This window comes from Schistocerca nitens, chromosome 5 (genome assembly GCF_023898315.1).
Source record: "Schistocerca nitens isolate TAMUIC-IGC-003100 chromosome 5, iqSchNite1.1, whole genome shotgun sequence".
Taxonomy (NCBI): domain Eukaryota; kingdom Metazoa; phylum Arthropoda; class Insecta; order Orthoptera; family Acrididae; genus Schistocerca; species Schistocerca nitens.
The window spans coordinates 852,688,773-852,702,430 of NC_064618.1; the positions used below are offsets into that span (position 1 = coordinate 852,688,773).

At 39.1% G+C, this 13,658-nt stretch overlaps 1 protein-coding gene across 1 annotated transcript in view; it reads left to right on the plus strand.

Annotated features, from left to right (window-relative positions):
- LOC126260759 (uncharacterized) overlaps positions 1-10,871 on the plus strand; it is a 1,547,391-nt gene extending 1,536,520 nt beyond the window's left edge. The window contains exons 58-59 of the mRNA XM_049958097.1: positions 8,477-8,600; positions 10,020-10,871. Of these exons, the coding sequence (XP_049814054.1) occupies positions 8,477-8,600; positions 10,020-10,871 (976 nt within the window). The remainder of the gene's footprint in view (positions 1-8,476; positions 8,601-10,019) is intronic.
- The last annotated feature ends 2,787 nt before the right edge of the window (positions 10,872-13,658 follow it).

Below are 13,658 nucleotides of genomic sequence, written 5' to 3' on the forward strand. Positions count from 1 at the left end.
CTGAATTAAATATTTAGATTACCTCAGTCACTCCATAATTCATTCTTACTGAAGACCATGTGAGGCTTTGACATTAAAGTAGACAGGTGATTTGATGATACACTATAAATGATACTTGCAGAGTTGCTGATATATCTGACACGTTGGTTGGCTGAGGTGGCAGTTTTATTGAGTTATAAATGTCACATAGGGTTTCTGAGCATCATTTGACAAGGCATTACCTTGTTGAAATGTAATGGTGAGAAAAATCTTACAAAAAGGCAGGACTTAAAACTTTGCTGCTTTCTTAATGTGACACTTAATGTTGAAAAGTAGCTACGTGTTCTATTACTCACTGTAGATATTACTCAATGATCCAAAGTCAAATTCCAGATGTTATCACTGTTCATGATGAAAAATGATTATGCACTGTTGCAGACTGAGGCTTCAAGGGATGCAGTCTGTCAAATTTTCTTGCTTAGTTATAATTAAAACTATGGCAATGGCCACACATGCAACTAGTAATATTAGGTTCCAGCTTCTATAGCATCAAAATAATCCTTTTTTGAATGAAAATAATAAATTTTTGAAAATACAATGTAACAGCATAGATAAAAAATCTACCCACCGAGTGGCAGCAGAGAAAAGCACATACAGAGATTAAGAAAATTTGCAAGCTTTCAGAGCCAGTGGCTCCTCCTTTTGGAAGAAAGGTTGAAGGGGAAGGAAGAGGGATAAAGGAAAATGACTGGCAAAGTTTAGAAAATGGGGTTATCTACAGAAAAGTCGCCCAAAACTTTGGGTCAGCAGAGACTTACTGGACAGAATGACAAGGGAAGCCCGATTGTTGAAGACTGCACTGGACAAGCTTAAAGGTGGAAGACATAGTAATAAGGAAGACAGATTACTGACAAAACATCATGCAAGAGTTAATAAGAATGGACAGCTATGATGAGGGAGGTGAAGAAAAATAGGCAAGTTAGAAAATAAGATTAAGAAAACTAAAATGGTGTGAAGAAATGAATAATTACTGAGTAGTGATGTTGAGATCAGGAAATTAATGTATATTAAGACCAGGTTAGTGGTGAGAACAAAGGACATGTTGTAATACCAATTCCCATTTGCAGAGTTCTGAGAAACTAGTGTCTGGGAGGAGAATCCAGATGGCCCATGTGGTGGAACAGGCACAGAGGTCATGACTGTGGTGTTGTAGAGTAAGCTATGCAACAGGTTATTTTGTGTTGCAAGTGTACATCATCTGTCTATAGTCATTCATCCTAAGGTGGTAGTCATACTAAAGTAAAAGATTCACAGGTGGCTCTCCCTTTGGTAGTATGTGTTTCACCATTTACAGAACTGGTATAGGTGGAGGTAGGAAAGTGCATAGGACAAGTCTTATAGTGGGGAAGGAGCTGTAGGGGTATGGAAATGGATGCAGAAGGAGCTTAGGGTCTGACCACGAGACTGCGCAAGTGCGGGGGTGGGGGGGTGGGGGGGGGGGGAGGAGGAGGAGGAGGAGGAGGAGGAGGAGGAGGAGGAGGAGGAGGAGGACAAAAAGCTATTAATGGGGTCATGGGCAAAATGTTGAGCATAATGGACCTCATTTCAGGGCATGATTTGAGAAAGTCATAGGCTATGCAAAGTAGCTGATTAATACATTGAAGCCCAGGATAATACTGAAAAGTTGATTAAGGTGAGCAAGAAGGATGTCCCACACACACCTCCACCTTTTCGCTATTTTGTCGAAAGACGACATGTTGAGAAACGTGGCTGTTGTACTTAAGGTTTATAATTTATATAAAAAACAGCTACCAGCCACATGTATGGTTTAAAAAGGTTCATTATCTTCAGACCATGACCGGTTTCGGATTTTCCTTTACAAATCCATCTTCAGATGGCAGATTACAAGCATTCTTAGTTGGACCTAGTTTTGTTTGTTATTCGTTTGCTGCACTGGGAAAGAAAAGAAATATTTTGTTGTCATATCGGTAATGGTATTTTTACGAAAGATTTACTTCTTTTAAAAGATCTAATTGCTCATGAGATGGTTTTTATAAACATTAGTAAACTTGCAGGTTAGTGTACTTAAGAGCTGTGTAGTTCTGCCTGACGAAATATTCGTGCGTTTGTTTTCGAACGCAAGCTTCATACACTTTTCAATATGCACTATGTGAGTGCTATTCCAGTCAATGGGCGTCACTTTTAACCTCATCATTTTAATCTTGAGTTCACAACAGGGCGTATGGGGGAACTCAAGAAACAGCCCAGCATACTACATAAGCAGAAAATTGAAGGATCTCCTTACCACTTACTACATGTTCGAACATAGTTATACAGTTAAAAACACAATGGACCTTATAGAACATATCAAAGACATCCACATACCACCAACAGCTAGATTTGCCTCACTAGATATTGTAAACCTATACACTAACATCCCAGTAGATGAAACAATTAACATAATAAAAAGTAACCTTTTAAAACACAAAAAGATCAATCTACCAGAAATATGAGTTAATAGAGATCCTCACACTCATTTTGTCTAATAATTACTTCACCTTCAATAATAAAGTCTATAAACAAAATGATGGCCTTGCAATGGGTAGCAGTCTTGCTGGATTATTAGCCGATATTTACATTAACTATCTTGAGCAAAAGTTCTTCTCATCCAATAACCAAATGAACAGTAAAATAATTTACTACAAGAAGTACGTAGATGACACTCTATTACTTTTTGATGGTAACAGCAGCGAAATTGATGCCTTAGCTGAAGATCTGAGCAAATTACACAACAACATCAAATTTACAGTGGAGCATGAAATAAATAATAGCATCAATTTTCTGGATCTCAAAATATCAAGCATACATAACAAACACCATTTTGGTATCTTTCGAAAACCAACCACCACAGATGTTACCATCAGTAACACATCCTGCCACCCGAACCAACATAAGATGGCTAATTTCCGGTCAATGCTACATCATATGCATAAAGTCCCCCTCACCCCCACTGAACAGCACAAAGAAATCAGCATAATCAAATCAAGTGCCCAAAATAATGGCTATGATGCTTCAATCATACACACACTCTCAAAAAACAAAAGTAAAAATTGCTAACAATAAGTGTTTGCAACAAGCAACAGCCACAATAACTATGAAAGACAAAACATCAGTAAAATATGTAGCCCTACCATATATAGGCCCACTTTCATATAGAATTTCAAACTTATTCAAGAAGAAGAATGTCAAAATCAGTTTCTCTACCAATAACAAACTCCAACAAAGAGTCATACACTCACTCCCACACAATAGCATACCCCATAAAAGATCTGGAATTTATAAACTCAAGTGTAACAACTGGCCTAAATTTTACATTGGCCAAACAGGTAGAGCTTTTGAAACAAGATTCAAGGAACACCTTGATGCCCTACGTCTGAAAAACCTAAGCAAATCTGCATTTGCCACCCATCTTGCAGAAAACAATCATACAGTTGAGAATATAGAAAACAATCTGCAGATATTAAACCTCAAAGACAAAGGTTTCACATTGAATCTCCTAGAGGAGATTGAGATTCATACACATAAAAACAGGTTCCCTGATCTCATTTTGAATGAACAGTCAGTCAGTTAACACCCCCTTCCTAAATAACTTTGAAGAAGCTTTCACTTTTTTAAAATAACTTAAGCCTAATATTCCATCAAAAACATTCAGTATACAGGCCCCAAAAACTGCTTATATGTCATTGAAAAATTGCATAATGAAAACATGTGCATTGCATATTATTTCATATATTGAATTTATCTCCTACTATTGTAACAACTAATTAGTAACACACAGTAATTATGTACTACATATAATGTTTGTAATCTTATTTGTATGTAATTTTATTTATTCCATTTTAGATTAATTTCATACAATAGCAAAGAGATATTTTACTGTACCCATATCGACTATACAGCATCTGTAAGTTAACATTGTTACGACTGTAAGCTCATTGCAAACATTGTTCTTGTTTGTAATGTGAAGCTGAGCCACGTTTTGTAAACGTTATTAGTGTGTGCTGCGTGTCTAATTAAAATGATGAGGTTAAAAGTGATGCCCATTGACTGGAATAGCACTCACATAGTGCATATTGAAAAGTGTATGAAGCTTGCGTTCGAAAACATAAACGCATGAATATTTCGTCAGGCAGAACTACACAGCTCGTAAGTACACTAACCTGCAAGTTTACTAATGTTTATAAAAACCATCTCATGAGCAATTAGAACTTGTAAAAGAAGTAAATCTTTCGTAAAAATACCATTACCGATATGACAACAAAATATTTCTTTTCTTTCCCAGTGCAGCAAACGAATAACACAAACAAAACTAGGTCCAACTAAGAATGCTTGTAATCTGCCATCTAAAGATGGATTTGTAAAGGAAAATCCGAAACCGGTCATGGTCTGAAGATAATAAACCTTTTTAAACCATACATGTGGCTGGTAGCTGTTTTATTTTATATAAATTATAAACCTCCACCTTTTACCTTCTTCCTAAGATCCCCAAACCCAACCACACTGCCTGTCCTACAGCTGTTGGCGTCAAAGCACATACTGACCTCTCAACACCACTTAACTGACACACACCTGCAACCTATGGTACAAAGACTTCCTTCCATTATTACCCGACACCAACCATTTCCTAGATTCTCTGAAATCTATGCCCATTCCACACCCATCACACATCTTGCTTGTCACCACTGATGCCACCTCCCTTTTTTTCTTTTTTTTTTATTATTATACCCACGTACAGGGTGTCTCTTTCTGAACTGTACAGTTTCATGCCCCCTCCCTCCCCCAATCATTGCAATTTTGTGGTCAGACCCTATGCTGCTCCTACATTAATTTCTATACCCTATGGTCCTACCCCTGTGACTGTTCCTTCTGTAGGACTTGCCCTATCAACCCTGATACCAGAACATGTACTATCAAAGGGAGAGCCACCTGTGAAATCGCATGTTGTGTACCAGCTGTTATATAAAACACTTTGTACTTTTACTTTAGTATAACTGCCACCAAGTCATTACTCAGGATGAATGGATACAGATGGCATATGTTGGCGATACACAGCCTGTTAAAGAGCTTACTCTACAACAACAGTTGTGACCTCTGTGCCTATTTCACCACATGTGCCATCCAGATTTTCCCCCAGACACTAGCTTCTCAGAGCTCTGCAAAAGTAACTGGTATTATATGTCCTTGGTTCTCATTACCCACTTGGCCTTAATTTATGTTAATTTCTTAAGTCTCAGCATTTCTTCCCAGTAACAATTCACTTCTTCATTACTCTTTCATTTTCTATACTTCACTTTGACCTGTCTATTTTTCCCCACTTCCCCCATCTGTACCATATACAATGCACTTCCTATTGACTCTTCCACGATGTTTTTTTTTTGTAAACCCTCGTTGCCAGTTTTGTAAAGGCCTCGTCGCTACTGCTGTGGAGGCGGAGTTGCCACTGCTGTTATGGAAGGCAGAGTTTGTGAGTTGTGAAATGGCTTCTGTTGCTGTGCACTGCTAAGACAATTTCTCCCTGCCACTATTACACAGCTGTGTCCCAGGGACAGATAACAGGCCGGAAGAATGAAGGTTCTACAGCACTCCAACAAATTAGTAACAAAGTCACACAAATGAGTTAAAAGGTTTACTTATCTTTGTAACTAGTGGAATGATGAAGTCTGCAACAGTGCATGTAATATAGCACAAAAAGGACCTCTATGGCTAAATGCAAATAATTGTAGGTAAACTTCACAGTAAATAGCAAATGCAATTTACAATAACTGTCTGTTCACATCTAAGAGTTCACTAGATGTCATTCCCTGTCTTTCAGCACTGGATGATGATCTATATCCAAGTGGGCTAGAGCTGCTCTTTTCTATCTTCCAAGTAGGCGTCTGTACGTTGTCATCCAGTCATTGGCAGATTGTACTCAGCTGGCAATTGGCCATGGCAAAGTAGATATCTCACCTTCAGTGTCACCCGTGGCACTGGTGGAACTCGCACAAGTGGAGAGTCTCTGTGGCACTGGCATCAGCTCGCATCTTTGCACCTGTGGTGCTTTTGCCCTGGCTGTGTCTTGTTCAGATGACACAGCAGTTTTATCGGTAATCTCTGTCTTCCTTATTATCCTATTTTCAACCTTGAATCTCTCAGGTTCTCAGATCTCGACTGGTGTAGTCCACAATAATCAGTCTTTCCATCTCATCCTGTCCAGTAAGTCTCCACTGACCCAGGTTTCAGGGTGACATTTCCATAACTATCCCCATTTCCTAAACTTCATCAGTCCTCTTCCTTGACCTTAAACCTTTCTGCCAAAAGGAGCAGTCACTGACTCTGAAAGTTTGCAAATTTCCTTAACCTTTGTATTTTTTTCCTCCTCGCTGCTGCTGCTGCTGCTGCTGCTGTATGGAGTTTTTATTTATCCAGTTACATTACACCAAAAGAATAGCATGACCACTGACTCAAGTACTAAGAATTTTCATTTCTGGGCCAACAGCAGTTAAGTTTGGAAAGTTGTAGGCAAATTATACACTTCCATCATCACAATGGTTTTAATCACAGCCTCCCACACATTTTCTCAAACTTTTCAAGCCACCATTACAGTGACTTATGGTTAAAGTTCTGTAAAAAGACTAAGTATGCATGCACATACCATATACTAGTGACTTTTACATACTTTGAAGTGATCATTGCATAATGATGGCAACGGGATGTGAACTTTCTCACTCAGGATGTCCTAGGGAACTATTTAAGCCTAAACAGGGGGATATAAATATCGCATTTATTGACTCAGAAAAGACATTTGGTAATGTTGCCTGGAATAAACTGTTAAATGATCTTGAAAGTCATGTATGCTGTTTGAAAAACAGAACAATGATATTGTACATACACAAAAATAGAATTATGGTGGTACAAAGTAAAAAAAGGTGCAGAACAAGGTTGCTGCAACACTATATTTGTTCGGTATTTTGGCTGAGATCAGTGGGTACCTTCACAGCAAAAATATTCAGAATAACAGCAAATGACTAACTGCCAAATGGATGCAATTAAGGAATTAGATAACTTTTTTAGAAAAGCTTAAATTATTGCAACAGAAATCTTGAATCAGTAAATTAAGTTAATCCCTAACAAGAATTGGTGGAAATTAAATAAAACTTAATCAGTTTTGGCATTTTGGACTGCAATTGTGGGATATAATGATATTGCATGGAAACAAGACAAATAATAACAGTACTAAAATTTACTTTTACAGAAAACAGAAACATTATAAACTTTTGAGTGTAAAGGGAAAACTACTTTCTAGTATTCATTTGGAGTACGCCGTATTACTGTCTACATGGATTGCAGGCTAGAGGTGCTTAGCTGTACTGTAGGTGTGAGCTGAATAGATAAAAATCCAAAATGTGTTTCAAGTAATCAAGGAGCAAAACTTTACTGATACTGTCCATAGGAAGAAAAAACTGACTTAACAAATTTTAATGCCAAATATCAAAAAAGCAAGCAAGAGGAGAGCAGAACAAAAATAGTATGTGTATATATTGAATGTTAAACAAATTATCAAGAAACATACCAGAATGAGATTTTCACTCTGCAGCGGAGTGTGCGCTGATATGAAACTTCCTGGCAGATTAAAACTGTGTGTCCGACCGAGACTCGAACTCGGGACCTTTGCCAGTTTTAATCTGCCAGGAAGTTTCATATCAGCGCACACTCCGCTGCAGAGTGAAAATCTCATTCTGGAAACATCCCCCAGGCTGTGGCTAAGCCATGTCTCCGCAGTATCCTTTCTTTCAGGAGTGCTAGTTCTGCAAGGTTCGCAGGAGAGCTTCTGTAAAGTTTGGAAGGTAGGAGACGAGATACTGGCAGAAGTAAAGCTGTGAGGACCGGGCGTGAGTCGTGCTTGGGTAGCTCAGATGATGGAGCACTTGCCTGCGAAAGGCACAGGTCCCGAGTTCGAGTCTCAGTCGGGCACACAGTTTTAATCTGCCAGGAAGTTTCATCAAGAAACATATCAACACAAAAAAGGAAGAGTTGCAGTGGGGCATGGCATGTACTGATCTACTAATGTTGTAAACAATGGATGTAGGAAACTCTTCTTTTTCATAACATTGTTATTTTTCCATCCTGGGTTTTCCACTGTTTGATTTCATTAATAGTTTTATATTGTAATAAATTACTTGTCTCCCCTTCTTGGTAGTAAGATCCTCAGCACTGGCTACGTTAATCTTTGATGTCTCTCAACCAATTAATCTGCACAAAACTTTAAATATACTATTTTGTAACTTACGACGCCACGTGCAATACGCTTAGCTCTACACATCTCGTCTCCCTACTCACTAGTCTATCTGCAGATAACCCTTAAAAAACTGAAAATATGAGAGAAATATACTAATATTTGGTTTTGTCATTCATAATCTTTCATTTTAAATGTTGTTTTTCTCCTATCTGTCAACAGGAAAAGGTTGACTGCTGAACAGTGTCTGCAACATCGCTGGTTAACACAGATGACAGATGCAATCAGCTGTGTCAGGCTGTGTACTGACAAACTTAAGAAATTCATTATACGGCGCAAGTGGCAGGTCAGTAGCTATTTTAGAGTCCTTTTCTGTGACCTGAACATGTGTGAAAGATTTAACAATGCATTTTCCAATAGGCACTCTTAGTTTATGCAGTAACGTGTTTGCGTGATGGATATGATACGCAATGTGTGTAATACTACTGCTTTGTCCCCCCTCCCCCACATATTACTTCTGTTTTGGTTCACAAACACGAAATAGATTTAGCACGTCAGATTTGTTACACTGATGAATTGTTGCTCCTTTTGAAATGAATAATTCAGTATAATTTATTGAAACATTAGTGTAGAGATTCATTGCCCAGATCTGCCTCAAAGCAAAATGGGATGTCAAAAAAAAAGTGTAGTTATCAGCAGTATCTAATAAATGCTGAACTTGAGATGGATCACCTTACTGTCACTGCACTGTTTAGTGTGTGTTAATACATTTTAACAATCAGTATAAAATCTAAGCAGAGGCATTATAAAATGACATTTGTCTTGAGAAAAACTGTTTGATTATTTTAACAATGCAAGCCTTTTACAGTGTAGGTAACTAATGAATTTTTGATCCTTGCATTAATGATATAGTACATAAACTCTTAAATAAAATTACAGTAACTTTGTAGTTTCCAAGCATGCATCTTACTTGCTTTTTTAAAATTAGGGACAGGAGAATTAGTTGAGAAACATGTCCTGAACTTATAACCACATCATGACACACCTGGACATTCATACAAATAATTAGATGTATAAAATTTATGCTGTATATCTGTAATATCCTTTTGTTGTTCATGCACAAAGGCATTAGGAACACATGAAATACTAACATCAGTGACATGCTACAGTTTTGTGAGGTTGAGAAAAAGACTTGTTAAATGTTCTTTTTTTTTATCAAACGCATTACTTTCACTCAGTGTCAGTGAAGAATTCATGTCTTGCTTCATAAAGGAACAGAAACCTTATCATACTGCAAGATGAGTTTTTTCTTCAATGTCAGGAAATGAATAATTGTGTGATTTTTTAGTGGATATCTACTGCTAATTCTAATACTGATACCCTTTGTTCTCTATTCCATAATTGGCTAAAAATGAAGCAAGAACTCTTTGCTGCACTAATCCCAGTAAGTCCTCCCACATCATAAATTTCCAACAATTGTTAGCCATCACATCAAAACTGAAATAAATACTTTTGGCCAGACAATTCTTTCCATGAGCACTCTCTTTTCCTTAAGAAGAGAGAAATGAAATTTGATGGCAAGGGAATAAGACAGTGATAGGAAGGGAGAGAATAATGTCCCGTGTAGCTACAGGGGTCAGTTGAGACACAAACAGTGACAAATAATGACAAATATTTTAAAGACAAATTTGCTAATGTTTTGTTTGTGCATGTGTGTTTTTATTACTAATGCATGCTGTGTGTGTTTTCACTTACACCTATATAGAAAACAGGCAATGCAATTCGTGCTCTGGGTCGAATGGCTACCTTGTCAGCTGCAACGAGACGCAATTCGACAGCTAGTGGAGGTGGGAGCTCACCTCGACCCAGCCTTTCAGGACCGGATGAGGTAGCAGTAGTTGCTGCCGCAGGATCCAACAATCGGCGGCCTCGAGCCTTCAGTGAGCGCAGTGATAGTGGTATAAGTGACTGCTCTGTCAGTGTACCCTATGCAGCAGGGTCTCGTCTAGCGGTCACTGAGGAACACGAGGAAGAAGAGGAAGGTAACACAGGTAGTGAAACTGACAATGAGAGTACTTGTGCAGCTAGAAGCAGCAAAACTGCAGGAGAGCACTCAACAGATAGTTTTGTGACCAAAAATGTTGAATGTCTGGAAGTTCTCTCTGAGAAAATAGACAATATTGCAGTGGACGGAACAGAGGAATCTGAAAATAATACCGAAATTGCACTGTCTCTGACAAATAGTGTAACACCTGTTAAGAACTTAAAATTTGCTGTGGGAGATGATAACAAGGATGATGATTGTGACATTAATGATTTTAATTATTCTTCCACAGCCTCCATGCCCTCCAGCTGTAACAAGAAGACAGCCAGCCTGAAGCACCAGAATTCTGCAGATTCTGGAGTGCACCTTGAGGTGGTAAGCAGCAGCAGCAGGAGGAACTCCTGCAGTGGCACCGTTAAGAGCAAGGTGACAGCATTCCAGCAGATGGCCAGTGCCGGGAACCGTTCTCCTGTCACAGGTGAAATGGCAAAAACTCACTCTGGATCTGCTATTACTGCCTCAAGAGAACACAGCACCAACTTCCAGAAAGCAGCCGCTTTCTGGAAGAGGTAGCACAGGACAATAAATGTGTGCATAAGTACAAAGTGCAGCTGTCTTTCTGTGAATATGAACTATTTATATGTTGATAAGTTATTAATAACTGTACAATAATTTTGACAACTCAAAGCATGTTTAAATCTAAATTACAATGAATTCCATTATGCCCTATACTGTCTAAAGATATATTCAATGATGAACAATATAAACTACTACAAATGTATTTTTAAGAAAAATTATTTTTTCGTGGAAAATTTTCTGTTTTGCTCGTTGTCAAGTGTGCATGTTCATATAAACTTTTGTTGTTTGAATATTGCAAAAGTTTGTGATTTGTACATAGCCAATACCTCAGTTTCTGTAACATCCATTTCAAAAAATGTATGTTCCTGTCAGTGTATAGCATAGTCAACCATTAGCACTCTACCTGTTCACAAATACAAAAAGCTGAACTGTAATGATCTTAAACCAAATTTAAAATAAAATTTATGATACTGTCATTTGCATGTTTAATAAAATAAAAATGCAACTGTTCCCACAAATTACCTAAATTTTCAAGTGTCAGTTCAATCATCCAACAGCTTACAGTTGTGCCCTTGCTGTTCACGTAGTACACTGGACCCAGCAGACAATGTTAATACAGGTCTTATGGTTTTACAGATGAAGCTGTTATCTACAATGAAGTACCATTAAATAAAAGCTATTCCTACCCACACATTTTGTGAGAAGATTTCAATGTGCAAATATCAGTAGCTTGCTTTAAATGTCAAAAAGGTAAAAGTGTACCAGTCACAAAATCAAAATCTTAGTAGCTTATGACTAAAATATCAATATGTCGCAACTGGAATCACACAACTTATAAAAATGCGTAAATGTAACAATTTGTAAGGATATAAAACGTAATTATCGTATAGACTCAATCGTATGTAAAGCAACTGGGTGGCTTTAGTGGTGAGATACTAAGAAAATGCAAGGAATCAAAAAGAGATTGCCATCCTAGACTTTTGCTCAAGTGTGCGATCAGTACCAAATAGGACTAAGGAATATTGACCATATACTCATATGTACAGCACAGTATGTAAAGTGTGTGCATTCATTTTTCTACACATTATCACAGTAGTGTTGAAAATAAGGATACACATGAAAGCCTAATTACAAAATTTCAAGAACCAGCAATAAGAAACATACAATCCCGGCCTGTATACTGCTCCTGTAGGGACTCGAGGAAATATTAGTCTGAGGCATTTAAGCAATCATTCTCTCCATGGTCTATAAGTGAACAGAAGGGGGAAGAAACCTTAGTATACCATACTCTCAGCCATGCACTTCACCTAGTTGCACCTCCCCCCTGACCCCAAGGAGCTCACGGCTCTTTCACAAGTTCATGAATGGCACACATGGCCCCAAATTATTGCGGCCCTTTCTTCTTTCCCGGGCTGCATTCCTTCTGTGCCACCTCCTCCTCCTCCTCCTTGGCATCCTTGCTTCCTTCGGCCTGGCTATCCTAGTTTCTGTTGACCCTTATGCTTTAGAAGTATCATGTGATGTAAAGCTGTATGTCCTGCCATCCATTTGCATTTGCATTTCAGGCATATGTCTTCCCAATACAGTGGACCTCCTATGCCATGAACATGGATGCCCACTCCATGAAGGGAGCTGCTGTATTCTGCCACCCATGTACGTTAATTGTCATGACCATTACTCTCCACACTTGCTGAACTGCCCAGTCTATAAAAAAGGAAAAGAAGATACAGGAGTGGAAGTCCCTTGAGTGTTCATCCTACACTGATGCTCATCAGAAATATGATCATCTTCACCCTGTGTCTGACGTCTAACTTTGCCTCAGTTACATCCTTTTCCCCTCCTCCCTATTCCAGTGACAACCCTCTCCTTCCTCTCCCCTTCCCCGTAGTTATCACACCCACCATTCTAAGTGCCACTTCACCTACAAAGCCAGAAAAGTGTCCCTATTCCTTAGCATCTGCCTGTGATATGGGCCCTCTCTTGAGATCCCTCCCCATGGCATCTCCCAGGCAGGACGCCTGCTGAAATATGTCAGCTGTCATAGATCAGCCACAGGGTCACCCACTCTTTGTTCCAGATCTCACTTAAGCCTCCCTCTACCCCTCCCCCCTCTCCCTCGCACACTGACATGAGGAGGAGGAGTCTTCGTCCTGGTACAAGGCCCCTCCAGTGGCTCTGGATATGTCAACTCCACCTCACAACTGGAGTCTGACCTCTTGTTTATGGCTGTCGTCCCATTCTTTTTGGTGACACATGTGACAGTGTGGCATGACCAGCTTCAGCCCATCACCTTCCAGAGTTGCAATTCCTTATTTCCTTTTACTCCACAGCTTGTGTTGATCTACAGGAATCTCATTTTACTGAAGCTTACTCACTGACCCCTCACAGGGTCTGCACTTTGTAGGAACTTTGTAGGAACTTGGTCGGCCCTTTGGCACTCGCATGGTGGTGCATACAGACGTTTCAGTATGTGGATCGCCCTCCGTACCACATTGGAAGTAGTTGCTGTCGGGGTCCACTGGACCTCTGCAGTCATGGTTTGCAGTCTCTAGGCCCATCCTGACAGGCCACTTACTCTGGCTGCCTTAACTACCCTCCTTCAGCAACTCCCCCATACCTTCCTTCTCCTCAAGGATTTTAATGTCCAACACCTCATAGAGGGTCAGTGCATTTTCATCTAGTTGTGGTCTCCTCACTGATCAGTTTCTTGCAAACCACGACCAGTGCCTTTTTATTTATTTATGGCTTTTCTACCCTCAGTACTACCACTTCAGCACTTTC